At 46.8% G+C, this 13,076-nt stretch overlaps 1 protein-coding gene across 4 annotated transcripts in view; it reads right to left on the minus strand.

Moving 5' to 3' along the window:
• Window positions 1-13,076, minus strand: part of prodhb (proline dehydrogenase (oxidase) 1b) — a 73,539-nt gene that overhangs the window by 29,315 nt on the left and 31,148 nt on the right. For 3 of the 4 annotated variants that reach the window (XM_061906118.1, XM_061906115.1, XM_061906117.1), the window contains one exon: window positions 7,553-7,634. In XM_061906118.1, the coding sequence (XP_061762102.1) occupies window positions 7,553-7,634 (82 nt within the window). The remainder of the gene's footprint in view (window positions 1-7,552; window positions 7,635-13,076) is intronic. The other variant, XM_061906116.1, reaches the window with a different exon arrangement.

Below are 13,076 nucleotides of genomic sequence, written 5' to 3' on the forward strand. Positions count from 1 at the left end.
CTGTCCTCCATGACCCACGCAACCCACACGATGAGGGCAGGAAGCCTTCCACAGTGGCGCCCGACGTGGGTGGATCACTGGAGGCGAGGGAGGACGATTTCCTCCGTGCGTTGGTCGGCGAGTGCAGAGAATGGGTGGCAATCAGCAAAGAAAATTCTCAGCTCATGAAGGCGCTGGTGGACAAGATGAAGAAAGGCGGCGAGGCGTCTGCGTACCAGCAGGGCGAGCTGACAGCTGGAGAGTGGGAGGCAACACCGATGACGGCTGCGGGACCCACCTCGGCGCCCCGCCGTCGTCTCGCCCCGCGATGGGGGGGGTCGAAATGACCGAATCCCCCGGTCAAGATGAGGAGCAGGGCGGTGCTGCACCGGACGGGAGGCACCGCCAAAGAACATGGACGCTGGGTCCGGTCCTTGCGTTGGGGGAAGGAGGACCGGCCATTCGCCTTTTTCCAGCGGCTTCAGAAGGCAGCGACGCGCTGGCTGCAGCCAGGAGAGGGAGATGGCCGACTGCCGGACCAATACATCGGGTAGCAGCTCCGAGAGGCGATCCACGAAAGACGACCGATTGGGGCCGGTACCACCGGCCACTGGACCACGCAACTGCGGGGACCCTTGTTGAGGACCACCTGGCCATCCAGCGCGAGAGACAACCCGCACCGAGGGCGCACGGATGGAGCGTACAGAGAAAAAAAAAAAAGGAGAGAGCAGTACATATTTCCCGCCTTAAACAACATTATCCGCCGTATGTTCTTTCCCCGCAGGTCCGGACTGCTGTCCCCGGAACATCTCCCGCGCAGACAGCCCCTCAAACGCTTGGGCAGGCGTGCTGGAGGCGTGGGCGGCCCGGTCGCGCGCGTCAGGGACCTCAGCAGGTGCAGGTGGGGCGCGTGGCCGTGGCGGCCGGCCCTTCAGTGCCCTCCCCCGACCCGGGTGAGACGTACGGTATCAAGGTAATGATACAAGGGAGTACATACCAGGTGATGGTGGATTCGGGCTGTGGGCAGACCATGATCCACCAGAACCTGGTTCGACCCGAGGCTTTGAGGAATGTAACACGGCTAAAAATCAGGTGTGTTCATGGGGATGTGCACGAGTACCCGATAGTGCCAGTAGAAATTTGGTACGAGGGCCAAAAGCATAGGGTAGAGGTAGCTGTAAGTACGCACCTCTCGCACCCCGTAATTTTGGGCACAAATTGGCCGGGGTTTAGGCGCTTACTGACACAATGCGTAGGGGTGCGTTCACGGACAGTAGGAAAAGGGAGTACCCGCGCAGTTTTCAGTGGCGAGGCGGGGCCATCCGACACTGCCGAGCGGGATCCGGTGGGGGCTTCGCGGGAAGCCTTCCCGGCCCCCTATTGGCATCCTACAGAGGATTTTCCCCTCGAGCAGTCTCGAGACGAAACTTTGCGCGTGGCCTGGGACCAAGTTGATTACATTGACGGTCAGCCGATGCGCCCGGGTCCTAGTGGATTACGCAACGCGCTACCCCGAAGCAGTGCCACTGCGCTCCATCTCTGCAAAGAGTGTGGCGCAAGCGCTATTTCAGGTCATTTCCCGGGTTGGAATCCCGAAAGAGATTTTGACTGACCAGGGCACGTCCTTTATGTCACGCACGATAAAGGAACTGTACGGATTATTGGGAATTAAAGCCATCCGCACGAGTGTGTACCACCCACAAACGGATGGGCTGGTGGAGCGATTAAACAAAACGCTAAAAACCATGATCCGTAAGTTTACGCACAAGGACAAACCAAATTGGGATAAATGGCTGGATCCCCTCATGTTTGCGATGCGGGAGGTACCCAAATCCTTTACTGGCTTTACGCCTTTCGAGCTGTTATAGGGCAGGAAACCACGCGGAGTGTTGGACGTAATTAAAAAAAGTTGGGAGGAAGGTCCAAGCTCCAGCAAAAACGAAGTGCAGTACGTTCTACACATGCGACAAAACTCCACACGGTGGCGCACTTGTCACGTGAGAATTTGCTCCGTGCCCAGGAACGACAACAGCGCACGTACAACAGGGGGACCAAGCTGAGAAGATTTTCACCGGGAGAAAAAGTCCTTGTATTACTCCCAATATCCAGCTCAAAATTACTTGCAAAGTGGAAAGGACCCTTTGAGGTCACACGGCAAGTGGGTGATGTGGATTACGAGGTTCGACGCTCGGACCAGGGCGGAGACACGCAAATCTACCATCTTAACCTGTTGAAGGCATGGAGGGAGGCCGAGCCTGTCTCCATGGTAACGGTAGTGAGAGAGGAGGAGGAGTTGGGACCAGAGATCCCGCGCTCTGTCCCTCCTTCTCTCTCCCCTGTGATAACCAGCTCACGTTAGCGCAGAAAGCGGATGTTGCTAAACTGCAGCAGCGCTTCTCTGACGTGTTCTCCCCTCGGCCCGGCCGCACAAATCTCATCCAGCATCATATCGAGACCAGCCCGGGTGTTACGGTGCGCTCTCGGCCATACAGGCTCCCCGAGCACAAACGTAAAATAGTTCGGGAGGAATTAAAATCCATGCTGGAATTGGGAGTAATAGAAGAATCCCACAGTGCCTGGTGTAGCCCCATAGTTCTTGTAGGGAAGAAAGACGGGTCTGTGCGGTTCTTTGTGGATTACCGCAAGGTGAATGAAGTATCACGATTTGATGCGTACCCAATGCCTCGGGTGGACGAGCTCCGGCTGGGCACTGCTCGTTTTTTCACGACACTGGATTTGACCAAGGGCTACTGGCAGATTCCCTTGTCACCAGAGTCCAAGGAAAAAACGGCCTTTTCCACTCCGGAAGGTTTGTACCAATTTGTCGCACTCCCGTTTGGCTTGTTCGGTGCGCATGCCACGTTCCAGCGCCTCATGGACCGGGTGCTGCGACCCCATGCTGCATATGCGGCCGCCTACCTGGATGATGTCATCATCCAGAGTAGCGGCTGGGAACAACACATGCAGCGGGTGGGGGCAGTGCTCGAGTCCCTGAGGCAGGCGGGGCTCACCGCCAACCCGGCGAAGTGTGCAGTTGGCCGGAGAGAAGTACAGTATTTGGGGTACCACTTGGGAGGGGGGCAGGTGCGCCCGCAGGTAGATAAAACAGAGGCGATTGCGGCCTGCCCAACCCCCAAGACGTAAAAAGAGGTGAGGCAGTTTTTGGGTCTGGCGGGGTACTACCGGAGGCTTATCCCCCGGTTTGCGGACCTGACCAGCCCAATAACTGACCTCACCCGAAAGGGTGCCACAGATCTGGTCCAGTGGATGGAGCAGTGCCAGCAGGCGTTTGAGAGGGTTAAGAAGGCCCTCTGCGAGGAGCCGGTCCTACACATGCCTGATTTTTCTCTCCCATTTTGTTTGCAGGCTGATGCGTCGGGCAGAGGACTGGGAGCGGTTTTGTCCCAGCAGGTGGAGGGCGTCGACCGGCCCATCCTTTACATCAGCCGAAAGCTATCCGAAAGGGAGGCGAGGTACAGCACAGTGGAGAGGGAGTGCCTCGCCATCCGATGGGCGGTCGGGGCCCTCCGATACTACCTCCTGGGGCGCTCATTCAGCCTCTGCTCGGACCACAAACCCCTCCAGTGGCTCCACCGCATGAAGGATGCCAACGCGCGGATCACCCGGTGGTATCTGGCTTTGCAACCCTGCAACTTCTGAGTGATCCACAGACCGGGTGCACAGATGGCCGTGGCCGACTTCCTGTCCCGCTCTTTTCCAGGAGGGGGGGTTGGAGCGGCCGGACGGCGTCCCGGCCTGAGTCTGGCGGTGGAAGTGTGTGGTGGGCGTGGCCTGCGCACCTGCAGGGAAGCGGGGTGTGGCAGGGCCGGCTTCGAGGTTGGCGACAGGTGAGCGGATGACACAGCTGAAAGTGGTCATCTAATCACCTGTCGTTCTGTTAAAAGGCAGCAGTCCGAAAGGACAAGGGGTTGGAGTTGGAACAGACGGCAAAAGGGACAGAGACAATTGCCGGGAAACACACAAAGGACATTGTGCTAAAGCAAATGAAAGACAGCTTTGTTGAAAAATAAAAGAAGAGTCAAACCTGATTAGCGATGTCTGTCCTCCATGACCCACGCAACCCACACGATGAGGGCAGGAAGCCTTCCACACTCTCATTTCAATAAAAAGCTACGATAGCAGAGAAAAGTTGCAACAAATGCGAACTCCACAACACAACGACTTCCATCTATAGCACGATTTCATTGATTGATTGAAACTTTTATTAGTAGATTGCACGGTTCAGTACATATTCCGTAACACCCGAATACGTTTTTCAACTTGTTTAAGTCGGGGTCCACATTAATCAATTCATGGTACAAATATACACTATCAGCATAATACAGTCATCACACAAGTTAATCATCATAGTATATACATTGAATTATTTACATTATTTACCATCTGGGGGGTGGGATGAGGAGCTTTGGTTGATATCAGTACTTCAGTCATTAACAATTGCATCAAAAGAGAAATGGACATTGAAACAGAGTAGGTCTTACTTAGTAAGATATGTACAGCCAGCACATAATGAGTTCAGATAAGATAAGATAAGAACAAGTATATACATTTGAAATACATTTGATTATTTACATTAGGTTATTTACAATCCGGGGAGATGGGATGTGAATGGAGGAGGCTATTAGTAAAGTGTTGAAGTTGCCTGGAGGTGTTGTTTTAGAGCGGTTTTGAAGGAGGATAGAGATACACTTACTTTTACACCTGTTGGGAGTGCATTCCACATTGATGTGGCATAAAAAGAGAATGAGTTAAGACCTTTGTTAGATCGGAATCTGGGTTTAACGTGGTTTGTGGAGCTCCCCCTGGTGTTGTGATTATGGCGGTCATTTACGTTAAGGAAGTAGTTTGACATGTACTTCGGTATCAAGGAGGTGTAGCGGATTTTATAGACTAGGCTCAGTGCAAGTTGTTTGACTCTGTCCTCCACCCTGAGCCAGCCCACTTTGGAAAAGTGGGTTGGAGTGAGTTGTGATCTGGGATGGAGGTCTAAAAGTAACCGGACCAGCTTGTTCTGGGATGTTTGGAGTCTAGATTTGAGGGTTTTGGGGGTGCTGGGGTACCAGGAGGTGCAAGCGTAATCGAAAAGGGGTTGAATGAGAGTTGGCAAAAGCCAAAACAAATAGAACCACCACAACCCAGCCAAATAAAGACATAATGCAACAACTATAAGCCAAAACACAACAAAAGAAGGCATAACAAAACAACTGCAAGCCAAAACACAACAAAATAAAGCCATACGCAACAACTATAAGCCAAAATACAACAACACAAAGACGTAACACAACAACCATAAGCAAAAACACAACAATATAAAGCCGTAATGCAACAACCATAAGCCAAAACACAACAATTAAAAGCCAATACACAAAAAAATAAGCCAAAACACAACAATTAAAAGCCAATACACAACAACATAAAGACAAAACGCAACAACTATAAGCCAATACACAACAACATAAAGACAAAATATAACAACTATAAGCAAATACACAACAAAATAAAGCAATACCGCAACAACTATAAATCAAAACACAACAATATAAAGACATAACGCAACAACTATAAGCCAAAATACAACAACACGAAGGACGTAACACAACAAGCATAAGCAATAACACAACAATATAAAGCCATAATGCAACAACATAAGCCAAAACACAACAATTAAAAGCCAATACACAACAACATAAAGACATAACTCAACAACTATAAGCCAATGCACAACAACATAAAGACAAAACACAACAACTATAAGCCAATACACAACAAAATAAGGCAATACCGCAACAACTATAAATCATAACACAACAATATAAAGACATAACGCAACAACTATAAGCCAAAACACAACAACACAAAGACGTAACACAACGAGCATAAGCAAAAACACAACAATATAAAGCAATAATGCAACAACATAAGCCAAAACACAACAATTAAAAGCCAATACACAACAACATAAAGACATAACTCAACAACTATAAGCCAATACACAACAACATAAAGACAAAACACAACTATAAGCCAATACACAACAACATAAAGACATAACTCAACAACTATAAGCCAATACACAATAACATAAAGACAAAACACAACTATAAGCCAATACACAACAAAATAAAGCAATACCGCAACAACTATAAATCAAAACACAACAATATAAAGCCATAATGCAACAACATAAGCCAAAACACAACAATTAAAAGAGTTGATACATATTTTTACACATTGCTTTGTCGACACAGGTTACAAACATACATTTTGATTTGGCAATTGAAATGCACGTTTTAGCATTGGACAAAGTAAAACCCCCAACCAGACACGCTGGAAGTCACTTAAATTAGAAAATAATCTCATGAAAATGACTGCAGTCAATTGATTTAAGATATAGCTTATTATCAGGTTTGGGACAGGTGTGGCCACAGTGTGCACATCTGTTCACACTGTGCTCTGGAACCTTTTTGCATTTTCTCAGACACATTACAAATAAGAGGGAACATTGGTCATGTGCCTAGTTAAGTTAACATGCAACTATGCGTCTTTCATGTGCATTTTTCACCCCAAAGAAGTCAAAAAGGTCATGCCGATTTATTGCCATTCCCTGCTTTTGTTTTGTAAAAACTCCTCCTAGATATTTCATCCCACTGCTTTCAAACTTTATCCACACAGATTTCAAACATGGAAGATGTCAAATTTCGAACCATTAAGGTTTTCATTATTGGACGTGGGCGAAGCCAACATTATCTGTTTTTCATAGAACGTCAGCAATTCACAACTTTACTGTAGAGCAGGGGTCTTAAATTCAAATGCAACTAGTTATCCATCCATCCATTTTCTACCGCTTATTCCCTTTGGGATCCCGGGAGGGGCGCTGGTGCCTATATCAGCTACAATCGGGCAGAAGGCGGCGTACACCCTGGACAAGTGGCCACCTCATCGCAGGGCCAACACGGATAGACAGACAACATTCACACTCACATTCACACACTAGGGCCAATTTAGTGTTGCCAATCAACTTATCCCCAGGTGCATGTTTTTGGAAGTGGGAGGAAGCCGGAGTACCCGGAGGGAACCCACGCAGTCACAGGGAGGACATGCAAACTCCACACAGAAAGATCCTGATCCCGGGATTGAACCCAGGACTACTCAGGACCTTCGTATTGTGCGGCAGACGCACTAACCCCGCAACTAGTTATTTTACGGCTAAAAAAAAACTGGCAGTTCAGTCTCCAGAATTTTACGGTAAAATTTACAGTGTTTTTACACCAAATGACAGTGAAGTTGCAAAGATGCGCGTAGTTCTTGGGAATTGGTTGAATTTGCTTTGGAAAAAAAAAACATTACAAATTGGTAAGCATCTGGACAAAGGTGCACACGCAGTAATTTATTTAACTCATTTTGAGTTAGTATTTATTATCCAGGGCTGCTAACTATTGAGCGAAGCATAAAACAACCACAAGAAAGCTGCCCAGAACTTTTAAATGTACGTTAACTCTTTGCTTTCTACTGAGTGCCATCATAGTAGATAACATGTTTCAGTGTCACCGACCTGAACGTTCGGGACATGAAGCATCTCAGACAGGTTTGCTCTGTCATCTAAGAGGCTGTTCCAGTCCAGGAGGTCAATACTTCTGTCGAAACACAGAGTTGGAAATATTATCAGCACCATTGTTATTGTTTGGTCAGTTTTGTGTTGCAAACACCAGGTGCCACCCCACTCAAAGGTGGAAAGGTTTGAAATAGTGTACATTAACCTGCGGAAGTTGTTGCACTCTGGCTCCATCAAGTGGTCCGCCAAACGATTAGTAATCAAATTTCCAATCGACAGTGCGTAGGTTGTCCCATAACTATTAATAAAACATGATTTATCGTGTAGTGCAGGGGTGTCGAACTGGTTTTAATTGAGAGCCGTATCGCAGTTATGTTTGCCTTCAGAGGGCCACTTCTAACATTTCAGTTTCAGTTTATTTGGATCATGAATGCACGATACATTGTAATGCATCACATGTTTCCAGTTGTTTCATTACAGCACGTGCGAAAAGGAGCAGGAAGAAGCCGAGCTTATTTAATCCTACCCCTTTTCATACCATAGCAATTTTTTTTCCAATTTCCTTGTTCTCTGTAACAAAACAATTAATAAATAAAAAATAAATAAAAATATACCATAGTAAGCAGACAAAAAATAAATACATAAATAATGTTTGTCTCAATAAAAAAATTTAAAAGTTAAAAAAGGGCTAATTTCATCATAACTCTTGTTCTGTGTACTTTTAGTTTGAACAATCTCTTAAACTGAATCATATTGCTGCTTTGTTAGATTTATTTGCTCAATCCATTCCATAATTTAATTCCACAAACTGATATACTAAAGGTCTTAAGTGTTGTACGCGCATACAAATGTTTTAAATTTTCCTCTAAAGTTATATTTCTCCTCTTTTGTTGAGAAAAATTGTTGTACATTCTTGGCTAGCAGGTTATAGTTTGCTATGTACGTAATCTTAGCTGTTTGCATTTGCGCCAAATCATTGAATTTCAATATTTGTGATTTAATAAATAAAGGGTTTGTATGTTCTCTATATCCAACATTATGTATTATTCTAATTTATATTTTTTGTAACACTGTTAGTGAATGAAGCGTACTTTTGTAGTTGTTTCCCCATATTTTTACACAATAACTCAGATATGTAACACTAGTGAGCAGTAAAGAATATAGGGTTGCAAAATACCGGGAATATTCAAAGTTGGAAACTTTCTATGGGAATTAACGGAAATATATGAGAATTAATGGGAATTAACGGAGTTTAATGGATAATTAATGGGAATAAACATTGACTGCAACATGCTAGCTCTCGCAGCATGATTATTAGCTAAAACAAACGGATTTAATGCGAATTCAGTAGAATTTCAACCCTGGACTGTACATTCTTCCATCACATGCACATACAATTCCCAGCATGGGCTATTGAGGCCGCATTAGTATTTGAACCCAAGGACTTCATCCAGTCAGGTAAGTGTTGATGATATTACGGGGGTAAATTTATTTGATCTATGGTATTTAAGTTTGATAGAAGTGCAATTGCTTGTTACTGTATGACTGTAGACTACTCCAGCAGACTTCCACTCACGCTAGCTCGCTGTTCCTGTACTTGTTAAATTATTTTGGGGCCACCAAGACCTCCAGCCACCTAGGTTTATGTACCACCACAGTCTCATAATGAACCGAAATTATTTCTCTGTTAGCCGTGATGCTAATTTTCTCTAGCCGCGTTCACTCTTTAGAGCGCAGCCGTAACTTCCCGGCACCAAATCTGCAGGAAATAATTCTTCTCAGGTTTCTCTATGTTTACATTTTCACACTTTGTTAATAAGCATTTTGTCAGAGTTGGTTTGTGACAAACCCCAAGATGCAAAGAAGGAGGCAGGCATGGAGTGATAAAACATGATTTAATTTAAAACACTAAGACAAAAAACAAACAAAGGGTACAAATAAAAAGCGCGCACGTGGGCGGATAACAAACAAAAAGGCCTAGCGTGGAAGTTAGCAGGTATCGAGCAAGAAACAGAAGTCGTACTTATAACATGAAAACAAACTTGGAGGCAGGGAACAAGAGACAATAAGCTACAAACCACTATCAAATATAGCTTACCGCAATGCTGCATTCACACGATATGATACGACATGACACGACAGGTTGCAACAACAAGAGCGACAATAATCCAGCCCTGACTGGAGGAACAAAGCAGGTAAAATAAGAGCGGGCTGATTGACCCCAAGTGTAGCCAGATGCCAATCAGCCGCAGCTGAAGGGACAAACAGCGCATAGGGAAAAAAACAGGAAACAGACAAAATAGGAGCGCTGACAGGAACTAAAAACAGGAAATACTGAACACACACAAAGGAAAAATTAAAACACAAACAAACTGTCAGTGGCAAGTCTGACAGTAGCCCCCCCTTCCATAATGGATACCAGACGTTTTCCGACCCCCCCCTAGAAAAAAAACATTCCAAAGTCAAGGGAGTGTGGAGGGAGGACAATGCGGTGGGCCGCCAGGCCAAGTGTCCCCGCACCCAGTGGGGAAGAGTGAAGTGGCGACGGCGAATATAACGCAGCTGCAATTTGCGAGGCGATCGCCCATGAAACGACCACCTCTGTGGCCGACAAGTGTATGGTGGCGCCCTCAGCTGGCCCACCAAATCTCATCCACCGTAATAAAAACGATCATAAATTTTTGTTTAGTACGGTAGCATCGCTAACCCAACAAGGGACCCCTTCCAGTAGCTCAACCCACTCAGCTGATGACTTTCTGCAATTCTTTAGTAGGAAAATTGAAGTCATTAGAAAGGAGATTAAAGACAATGCGTCCCAGCTACAATGGGGTTCTATTAACACTGACACGATTGTATATACGGCGGATACTGCTCTCCAAAATAGTTTCTCTCGTTTTGAGGGAATAACATTAGAGGAATTGTTACAACGTGTAAATGGAATAAAACAAACAACATGTTTACTTGACCCTCTTCCTGGGAAACTGATAGAGGAGCTCTTTGTATTATTATGTCCATCAGTGCTAAATATTATAAACTTATCCCTCTCCTCTGGCACTGTTCCCCTAGCATTCAAAAAAGCGGTTATTCATCCTCTTCTTAAAAGACCTAACCTCGATCCTGACCTCATGGTAAACTACCGACCGGTGTCTCACCTTCCCTTTATTTCAAAAATCCTCGAAAAAATTGTTGCGGAGCAGTTAAATGAACACTTAGCGTCTAACAATATATGTGAAACCTTTCAATCCGGTTTCAGGGCAAATCGCTCCACGGAGACAGCCCTCGCAAAAACGACTAATGATCTATTGCTAACGATGGATTCTGATGCGTCATCTATCTTGCTGCTCCTCGATCTTAGCGCTGCTTTCGATACTGTCGATCATAATATTTTATTAGAACGTATCAAAACATGAATTGGTATGTCGGACTTAACCCTGTCTTGGTTTAACTCTTATCTTACTGATAGGATGCAGTGTGTCTCCCATAACAATGTGACCTCGGACTACGTTAAGGTAACGTGTGGAGTTCCCCAGGGTTCGGTCCTTGGCCCTGCATTCTTCAGCATCTACATGCTGCCGCTAGGTGACATCATACGCAAATACGGTATTAGCTTTCACTGTTATGCTGATGACACCCAACTCTACATGCCCCTAAAGCTGACCAACACGCCGGATTGTAGTCAGCTGGAGGCGTGTCTTAATGAAATTAAACAATGGATGTCCGCTAACTTTTTGCAACTCAACGCCAAAAAAACGGAAATGCTGATTATCGGTCTTGCTAGACGCCGACCTCTATTTAATAATACAACTCTAACATTTGACAACCAAACAATTAAACAAGGCGACACGGTAAAGAATCTGGGTCTTATCTTCGACCCAACTCTCTCCTTTGAGGCACACATTAAAAGCGTTACTAAAACGGCCTTCTTTCATCTCCGTAATATCGCTAAAATTCGCTCCATTCTGTCCACTAAAGACGCTGAGATCATTATCCATGCGTTTGTTACATCTCGCCTCGACTACTGTAACGTATTATTTTCGGTACTCCCCATGTCTAGCATTAAAAGATTACAGTTGGTACAAAATGCGGCTGCTAGACTTTTGACAAGAACAAGAAAGTTTGATCACATTACGCCTGTACTGGCTCACCTGCACTGGCTTCCTGTGCACTTAAGATGTGACTTTAAGGTTTTACTACTTACGTATAAAATACTACACGGTCTAGCTCCAGCCTATCTTGCCGATTGTATTGTACCATATGTCCCGGCAAGAAATCTGCGTTCAAAGGACTCTGGCTTATTAGTGATTCCCAAAGCCCAAAAAAAGTCTGCGGGCTATAGAGCGTTTTCAATTCGGGCTCCAGTACTCTGGAATGCCCTCCCGGTAACAGTTCGAGATGCCACCTCAGTAGAAGCATTTAAGTCTCACCTTAAAACTCATTTGTATACTCTAGCCTTTAAATAAACTCCCTTTTTAGACCAGTTGATCTGCCGTTTCTTTTCTTTTTCTTCTATGTCCCACTCTCCCTTGTGGAGGGGGTCCGGTCCGATCCGGTGGCCATGTACTGCTTGCCTGTGTATCGGCTGGGGACATCTCTGCGCTGCTGATCCGCCTCCTCTTGGGATGGTTTCCTGCTGGCTCCGCTGTGAAAGGGACTCTCGCTGCTGTGTTGGATCCGCTTTGGACTGGACTCTCGTGACTGTGTTGGATCCATTATGGATTGAACTTTCACAGTATCATGTTAGACCCGCTCGACATCCATTGCTTTCCTCCTCTCCAAGGTTTTCATAGTCATTATTGTCACCGATGTCCCACTGGGTGTGAGTTTTCCTTGCCCTTATGTGGGCCTACCGAGGATGTCGTAGTGGTTTGTGCAGCCCTTTGAGACACTAGTGATTTAGGGCTATATCAGTAAACATTGATTGATTGATTGATTGATGGTGGTGTCACCCCCTGCTGCTGGCCCACCGGACAGGATGGTGGTGGCGCCCCCTGCTGCTGGGCCACCGGACAGAATGGTGGGGCCCCCTGCTGCTGGCCCACCGGAGAGGATGATGGCGCCTCCTGCTCCTGCCCCACCGGAGAGGATGGTGGCGCCCCCTGTTGCTGGCCCACTGGAGAGGATGGTGGCGCCCCCTGCTACTGGCCCACCTGGGAAGATGGTGGTGCCCCCTACTGCTGGCCCACCGGAGAAGATGGTGGTGTCTGCTGGCCCACCGGAGTGCGTGGTGGAGTCTGCTGGCCCACTGGAGTGCGTGATGGAGTCTGCTGGCTCACCGGAGTGCGTGGTGGAGTCTGCTGGCCCACCAGAGTGCGTGGTGGCGTTTGCTGGTCCACTGAAGTGCGTGGTGGCGCCGTAGGTTGCAGACCCACCGGAGATGATGGCGCCATAGGTTGCAGACCCACCTGAGGTGATAGTGGCGTCTGCCGGCCCACCGGAGATGATGGCGCCGTCTGTTGGAGACCAACTGGGACGTGAAGTAGCTGTGCCTCCCCATCTGCACGCTCCTGATAGCCCCCCCCCACCC

This window comes from Nerophis ophidion, linkage group LG07, assembly GCF_033978795.1.
Source record: "Nerophis ophidion isolate RoL-2023_Sa linkage group LG07, RoL_Noph_v1.0, whole genome shotgun sequence".
Lineage (NCBI taxonomy): Eukaryota > Metazoa > Chordata > Actinopteri > Syngnathiformes > Syngnathidae > Nerophis > Nerophis ophidion.